At 53.1% G+C, this 8547-nt stretch overlaps 1 protein-coding gene across 1 annotated transcript; it reads left to right on the forward strand.

Annotated features, from left to right (window-relative positions):
- Positions 1 to 5480: 5480 nt before the first annotated feature.
- GPR3 (G protein-coupled receptor 3) lies at positions 5481 to 8007 on the forward strand. The gene is made up of 2 exons (XM_075908858.1): positions 5481 to 5611; positions 6623 to 8007. The coding sequence occupies exon 2, from the start codon at positions 6651 to 6653 to the stop codon at positions 7623 to 7625; it is 975 nt and encodes a 324-aa protein (XP_075764973.1). The 5' UTR covers positions 5481 to 5611; positions 6623 to 6650; the 3' UTR covers positions 7626 to 8007.
- The last annotated feature ends 540 nt before the right edge of the window (positions 8008 to 8547 follow it).

Raw genomic sequence — 8547 nt, forward strand, 5'->3', positions numbered from 1 at the left:
CTGGGTCCGATTTCAGACCCGTGACTCGCCCTGGGCTATTATGTGACGCCGGCCGCTCGCTGGTCCAGCCGTGCACGGGGGAGAAACAGCCGCCTTCGCTCGCTGCGGTGTCTTTTGGGCAGGTGGGGTTTCCTTGGAGGTGGGGGGCGGGGTTTGCCTCCCCACCCCCCAGGAGACGTCCTTGTATTTTAATTGCTTCCCCCCCGCCGTGGGAAAACCCACACGCGCTTTAATCCCAGCAGCCTTCCCAAGAAACGCACCACCAAGAGGCAACGTGAGCGACCGGGCAGCCGTGGGACCAGCGCTGAGGCCGGGAAGCCAATTTCTAGGCGCTGCCTGCAGATTTACAAACAGTGAGCCACTGGCCGGCCACGTCCTTCAGGCTCCATTGCCCTGGGTAAGGCGCTTTGAGATCCTCACCTTCCAGTGCACTAGAAGCGCTGTCAACCCGGCAGCAAATGTTTGGGCGCTTTGTTGCCTTTTAAGCCTCCTCCGACAGATGGGACCCACTGCCTCCCCTGCATTTCCACTTGGCCCCTTCTTTCCTTCCCGATTCGCCAGAGCCACAAAGCCAACTCAGTGAACCAGCTGCGTCTACACTGGCATGATTTTCCAGAAATGCTTTTAACAGAAAAGTTTTCTGTTAAAAGTATTTTCCGAAAAAGCGCGTCTAGATTGGCAGGATGCTTTTCCAGAAAAACACTTTTTGCGGAAAAGCGTCCATGCCAATCTAGACGCGCTTTTCCCCAAAAAAGCCCCGATCGTCATTTTCACAATCTGGGCTTTTTTGCAGAAAAGAAATCTCTGCTGTCTACACGGGACCTTTTCCAGAACAGTTTTCCGGAAAAAGACTTATGCCTGAACGGGAGCAGCATAGTTTTTCTGGAAAAGCACTGATGATTTTACATTAGATCGTCAGTGCTTTTCCGGAAATTCAAGCGGCCAGTGTAGACAGCTGGCAAGTTATTCCGGAAAAGCGGCTGATTTTCCAGAATAACTGGCCAGTGTAGACACATCCTATGAGCAACAAATCACCCAAGGTAGCCTCCCCATGTGAATAGAAAGGAAGCGAAATAAGAAGGGTCCTTTTTAAAGTGTAGGCCCTTTGGCCCAGCCCCTCAGAAAAGTTAGATGCCTCATGCCCATTGATCTCAGTCTCAGGGATAGATTTCAACAGGCGCTAGGCGCCCAAAAGCCACTGAGGAAGCCCGCTAGACAGCCACAACTGCAAACTCTTACTAAGGGCTTGTCTACACAGACAGCACTGCACTGAAGAGGTGTGGCATGCGTCTGCTGTAGTGAAGATGCTACAATGTGGTGGGGAGGAAGAGGGGCTTCCATTGTTGCAGTTAATCAACTTCCACCAGAGGTGTTAGCTCTATTGATGGGACATGTAGAGTTGTCCACACCAGAGGTTAGATCAGTCTGTCTACATGGGTTGTGGATTTTTCACTCTCCTGAGCAATGGAGTTACAGCAACATCAGTCAGTGTGGAGCTGGCCTAAGAGACACATGGTTGGGGAGATCATAGAATCAGAACTGGAAGGGACCTCGAGAGGTCATCCTGCCCCCATGGCAGGACCAAGCACCATCTAGATTGGGGTCTCCAACCTTTTTAAGCACAAGGTCACTTTTTTAATGTAAGTGCAATCCAAGATCTACCTAAAACCCAAATACTCTTGCCAGGCCTCCTTCCTGCCCCTTCTCCAAGGCCTTGCCTCTGCTCACTCAATCCTCCCTCTCTCCCTCCCCCATTCTCCTTCCCTTTCCTCAGGCAAGGGCAAAGGGTTGGGATGCAGGCTCTAGTCTTGGGAATGTGAGGGGGGCTCTCAGCTGAGCCTGCAGCAGGGAGTTGGGATGCAGGAGGGGGTCCAGGGTACAGGCTCTGTAAGGAGTTTGACTCCAGGGGGCTCAGGGCTTGGAGTGTAAGAGGAGGTTCATGACTGGGGCAGGGGTTCAGAGCTGGCTCCAGCTGGGCCCTGCTTACCTCAGGTGGCTCCTGGGTGATGGTGCAGTGGGGCTAAGGCAGGCTCACCCCTGCCCTGGCCCTGCCCCACTCTCAAAAGCAGCCAGCAAACTCCCTCCATCCCAAGCCCTGTTGTCCCGCCCCCTCCCCCATTCTGTGATGATAGGATACAGGGTAGGAGAGGGGGCACCTTGACATCCACACCCCCTCCTTTCCCTTCCCTGCTCTGCACAGAAAGCAGGAGGCTCCCAGGGCATGGAGACTCCCAAGGCAAAGGGCAGGAGGTGTGCAGCAGTGGGGGAGAGGGGCAGCTGAAGTGCTGCACTTGACAGCCTCTTGGCCAAACCGGTCAGGATCACGTCAGAGGCTCCAAGATCTACCGGTAGATCCCAATCTGGTGACCACTGTTCTAGATCATCCCTGATGTCTGTACAACCTGCTCTTGAATATCTCTAGTGATGGAAATTCCACAATCTCCCTAGGCAATTGATTCCAGTGTTTAACCAGTTAGGTAGTTTTTCCTAATGTCCAACCTAAACCTCCCTTGCTGCAATTTAAGCCAATTGCTTCTTGTCCTACCCTCAGAGGCCAAGGAGAACAATTTTTTCCCTCCTCCTTATAACACACTTTTAGATACTTGAAAACCACAATCACATCCCCTCTCAGTCTTCTCTTTTCTGAACTAAACAAGCCCAGTTCTTTCAGTCTTAGGAGAGGTGATCTCTTGCAATGCACCAACTTACCCTGCTAGTAGGAACAAGCTTTTGATCATCACAGAAGCTCTGGGCTCTTCTTCAGGTCTGAGGAATGCCCAAGATGAATACCAGGTGGGGCAGATAGTTAAGCAGAAGGGTTCACAGGAGTAGCAGGAGACTACTTAACAGGAAGTAGGCCATTCACATCTCCAAAGTGGGGGGCAGCCGTCAGCTGGCCAGCAGCAGTGGGTGTTGCACATGATTGCAGTAGCCCATAAAATCAGTGCCCCCAATTCTAGGAGTTATGGATTTCAGGCTTGGGGTTTTAAGATCTGGAGCAGGTTTCCTTTAAGGGCAAGGCTGGAGCAATGCAAAATAGAGGGGCAGCTGTGTGGAAGGGTTTGCCCACAGGTGACAGGGTGTTTGTTATCATTCTTCTCCATGAGTTCCTTTGCATGGGTAGATTGCCTGGTTTCACCCACCAGGCAGTGGTTGGGCCAGCTGATGCACTGAATGAGATACAGCCCATGTTGTTGCAGGCCTGGGCTGGACCCATGGTGCGGGTGTTGATCCCCATAGGTACATTGATATACCATTGCCCTCCATCTAACACACTGGGCATTGGATCAGGGCTTTAGAGCTAAGGTGTAACTGCAGGAGAGGAAGGGAATGGATCCATCCTCAGTTTGTGCGTCCTCTGCCCTGTGCCATGGCCACAGCCCAGAAGCACCGAACAATTAAATGTGTCCTGCATGTTCAAAAGTTTCAGAGAGGGAGCCGTGTGTGATGTAGGGGGGATTTTGTCCACTCTTGTAATCCACTGTGTTCACTCTGGTTTTGCATTCACTGTTTGCTTTGTTGTGCTGTGCGTGATTCCTACTGTCCTATGTGGCTGTGCAGTGACTCTGTGTGTGTGCATGCGTGCATGTGTCTGCCTGCCTCAGTTTCCCTGGGCACTGCAGTACTATCTGCATGAGGCAGGGAAGGCTGGCCATGACTCACTGTGGAAGTATGTCAGTCATTCAAGCCCTGAGGACCAGGTGACAGCAAATATCACCCTGGGCCTGGAAGCAGGACAAAGCAAAAGACCAGGCTTCCCAGGGGGTCTGTGAGCAGTGGCTGTGAGTGTGAGTTAGTTTTCGGCTGGCTGAGGGAGAAGGGAGGCTGGCTGGCCTGTGGGGACAGGGCCCATAGCTGGGGTGCTAGGCCCCCTCTTTCCCCAAGGAGATTTGTACTGAATGCTCCTGGTTCCTGTAACAATGAATCTGGGCTAGGCGGTGTCCCTGTGAACCAATACACCTTCTGGTCTACCTGTGGGCTGAGAGTCATGTGACTGCGGATGGGGGTGCAGGGCTCAGTGACTCCCCCACACTCCATGACACCGTGTTAGTCTGTAACTGGAAAAACTTAACAGGAAGTAGGCATGGGAATAATCACCTTAGAGACTAACAAGGTACCACCTACAAATGTTGTGAGTCTGGCAGGTGCTGCAAGACTATTCCTTATTTTTAAGGTTTGTTTTTTTTCAAATAAATGTGTGTGTGGGGGGGGGGACGACAAAGCTCCTGCTCCTCAAAATGAATGTATCTCATTTCCCCACCCACCCTCCCTCTGGAGCTCGGGGGGGGGGGGGGGGGCGATAGCACTGAGCGGATGCAGCCAGGCCTGGATTCCAGCGCAGCAGCAGCAGCTGCCTGTAAAGAGCTCCCGCAGGGAGAGCGATTCAAGGAACCCGCCCCCCCCCCCCCCAACAGCAGGCTGGGAGTGCAATTCCCACACTGCGCACCCAGCCTGCTTCCGCTCGGGGGCGGGGGTTCCTGTGAAGACCCTTCCCCCCGAATTGATTGATGCCCCCCCCACACACACAACAGGGAGAGGAGAATCCCCCCATAAGGGTGTCTGAGACCGAGGCGCACTTCCCTGCAGCCGCGGGGCGTTTCTCGGCTCTCCAGGCCACTAGCGGGAAGGGGGGTCCGCCCGGAGCTCGGGTTCCCAGCCCTAGGCTGGCATCACTTGCTCTCCAGGAGATGAATTATTTAGCGCTTGCTTGTGAAACCCTAGCGGGGGAGGGGGGGGCAGAGGATCACTTCTGTCTCTGGCATAAGGGGTGGGGAGGGGCGTGCTTCGCTCCCCCCCCCCCCAACCACAGGCTCCCCGGATGTGAGGGCAGCATGGCAGGCTTGGTTGCAGACCCCAGCGCTGTGGGCCCCGGAAGCTAATTCAACCCACTAGGAATGCGCCCACGAACCCCGCCCACGGCGGGAACGCGCCCCCCTGCCTCCCCAGCACCGCCTGGGGCGCTGGCCCCTGCCACAGGACAGAGCAGCTCTGCCCCGGCCTCTCCCGCCCATGCTCCCCCCGAAGGCTTTGGGGTCCCTGCCCCCCTGCCCGGGCAGCCCAGCCCCTCTTAGGCCAAGTTTGCAGCAAACAGGAATCCACGGCTGCGGGGGCCGGGGCAGGGACCCCCAAGTGGAGGGAGCGCAAAGCAACGGCGGAGGCTGCCCCTTCCGCGCCCTCCCGTTGCTTTCACTGCAGCGGCGGGCGCTGCCAGGCGAGGCGGGAGGCATCTGACCGCTCCGGCGAGCCCTAGGGACGGTTTTATGAATGGAATTCTCCTGTGAGAACCCGATTACTATGCCGCGCGGCGCGCGCCGGGCCAGGCCCCACAGGTGATTGGCTCCCGCGTCTCATTGACGTCACCCAGCCGCGAGCCGGGAGGAGACGCAGGCACAGGCAGCGGAAAAAAAAAAAAAAAAAAAAAAAAAACCCAGGGCGTGAGTCACCCCCAAAAGGGGCAAATTGACTATAACTCCGCGGCGTCTCCCCCAGCCCCGTCTCACTGCAGCAGCACATGGAACGGAGCCCTCCGCCTGCATCCTGCCCGCAGGACCCGAGCATCCGCAGAGCCGCCGCAGGGACCCGGGCGGACTTCCCTGCCCCGCCACCCCAGGTGAGGCGCCCCTCTGCATGGGGTGGGCGAGCCCTTGGTGCATCCCCCTCCACTGCAGCCAGCCCCGGCTCAGACGCCCTGGACCCACGGGTGCAGCGGAGCTGGCAGAAGAGCAGCTGAGGGTGAGATATTGTAAAGGGGGGTTAAATGTAAAGCAAAGTCCTGCTCCATTAGCCGGAGCAGAAGATCCCCCCCCCCCCCCCACTGGTTAGACTGGGATGGGAGGGAGCCGCTTGCCGCTGTAGAGAACTGCAGTATCAACTCAAAGGACACTGCGGGGGGCGGGGGTAGGGGTAGGGGAGCAGACACCAAGGAGCAGTAACTGAGTGTTTTCCCTAATACTAATGCACATCAAGAGGCAGGAGTGAGAAAGAAGCTCTTTGGCAGGCGATAGCTCTCAGGGGTAGGATCTGCTAGAGCCCAAGCAAGGGATGCAGCATTCAAAGGGGAAAAGAAAAAAAAACGTAGCTAGGCTAATGGACAGGGATGCGGTGCTCACCCTGAGATTGCTGAGATTGCTCTGTGCACTTTACAGAGTCAGCACTTAGGGCTAGGTTCATAAAAGCCCCTGTGAGGGGAAAACACCTAGCTCCAGCTACAGAGTATTTATCCACTGAAACTGTGCAATGCAAGCAGCTGGGTGGAAGCAGGAACAGGTAAGGGGACAAGTGGAGGAGGGGGTTTTCTGTCTTCTCCCCCCCTCCCTTTTTGTCTGCTCAATAGAGGAGAAAAGTGCAAAAAGGAGCAGAAATTATCCCCTCTAAGAGCAAATGCTGCGCATGCTGCACTCCTGGGTAGCTGCTCTGTAGCGTAGCTTGTGAGCCTTGATGGGCACTAGCTTTTGGAGAAGGCCAATGGGAAGCAAGGTGGGTGAGTGCCCCCACAAAGTCCATCACCAAAAGAGACTGGAAACTGATTAGGGCTAAGTGTAATTAACAGGTACAAGTCAGTTTGCACATCAGAGCCTGTGCAGGACCACACTAAAGGGTAGTTGATGCTATGTCTCTGCAGGTCACGCCTGGACGTCCCGAACAAGGACATGTCCCACAACTCCACTGAAGGCCAACAAGGCTGGTTTGCAGCCAGCAATGACAGCAGCAGCTCCTTGAACTTGGACTCTGTGGGGCAACCTCTTGCCCTGAATCCCTGGGATGTGGTGCTTTGCATTTCTGGGACTATCATCTCCTGTGAGAATGCCATTGTGGTAGCCATCCTATTTTACACCCCTGCCTTCCGGACTCCAATGTTCCTGCTCATCGGGAGCCTTGCCACTGCTGACTTCCTGGCCGGCTTGGGGCTGATATTCCACTTTGCCTTCGTCTATTGCATCCAGTCGCAGGCGCTGAACCTCATCACTGTAGGGCTGCTGGTGACCTCGTTCACTGCCAGCGTGGGCAGCCTGCTGGCCATCACTATAGACCGCTACCTTTCCCTCTACAATGCACTGACTTACTATTCAGAAAGGACAGTCACCAGGACTTACATCATGCTGATCCTGACATGGGGCTTTTCCATCTGCTTTGGGCTACTGCCCGTCATGGGCTGGAACTGCTTGAAAGACATCTCCACCTGCAGCATCGTGAAGCCCCTGACCAAGAACAACCTCATCATCCTCTCCATCTCTTTCTTCATGGTCTTTGCAGTGATGTTGCAGCTCTACATACAGATCTGCAAGATAGTTTGCAGGCACGCCCACCAGATTGCTGTGCAGAGGCACTTTCTGGCCACCTCGCACTACGTCACCACCAGAAAAGGCATCTCCACCTTAGCTGTCATCTTGGGGACTTTTGCTTCTTGCTGGCTGCCCTTTGCCATTTACTGCCTCCTGGGGGATTACACCTACCCAGCCCTCTATACCTACATGACCATCCTCCCTGCTACCTACAACTCCATGATTAACCCTGTTATCTATGCCTTCAGGAACCAAGAGATCCAGAAAGTGCTGTGGACTGTATGCTGTGGGTGCTTCTCTTCCACAATGCCTTTCAGGTCCAGATCTCCAAGCGATGTCTGACTCACCGGACCTTGGTCCAAAGACCCATTTGCACATGACATTCCCCCTTTTTGCACAACCCCAGAGATTTTGTGAGAGCTCTTAAAGAGTCTGTCTCCTCCGATTCCCCTTCCCTTGTGTGCATGAGCTGCTCTCTTCCTTTATTTTTCCACTTTCAGAATTTACGGAAGAAAAAAATACTTATTTTTATCCATAATAAATAAGAATAGTTGTGTGTGTACATAGGTGTGTGTGAGAGAGATCCTCCATAAGTATTTTCTTTGACAATACTTACAGTGCATTTTTTAAAAAGAGAGGCACTGCCTTTTAGTTCTTTTGGCTTTTATATAGCCTTGTTAATTACCTCAGATCTTCAGATATTATTTTCTACATCAAAGGTCCATTGTTTCCATGTAACAGTGGACCAGAACTAAACCAGCTTTTAAAAAAATGTTTATGCATTATTTATTAATTTATTTTTTATTTATGACCAGCTTTTTCAAGACAATAGATTTTTTGGAACTCTGTAATTTGCTGCCCTCTAGTGTTCACTATGTTTTAATACAAAAAAAATAAAAATAAAAATGAAGGCTCCTTTTGCATGTTGAGTACCCTGGGTGGTATTAGGTAATAAGGGAATCATGTATCATGCATAGACGACTGGAGGCGAAAAGGGGAAGCTGAAATACTAGATTGTGCCTATAAAAACCCAAGGGCTCAGATGATCAGAATTGCTTTCTAAACCATTGCACTACTAGAGACTCTTCAATGAACTAAAGTTTCTGTCTCAGTGGAGATAGATTGTGTGTTGGCCAAATTCAAAATTCGGAGTCTGAGGACAGCTATTCAGTGTACTGTACATTCTTCAGGTTTGCATGACTCTGCAAAGGACGCAAACGGAGTACGCGCTTTAGACAATTGAAAGCTCACTGCATTGTTGCAC

Source organism: Pelodiscus sinensis, chromosome 25 (assembly GCF_049634645.1).
Source record: "Pelodiscus sinensis isolate JC-2024 chromosome 25, ASM4963464v1, whole genome shotgun sequence".
Taxonomy (NCBI): domain Eukaryota; kingdom Metazoa; phylum Chordata; order Testudines; family Trionychidae; genus Pelodiscus; species Pelodiscus sinensis.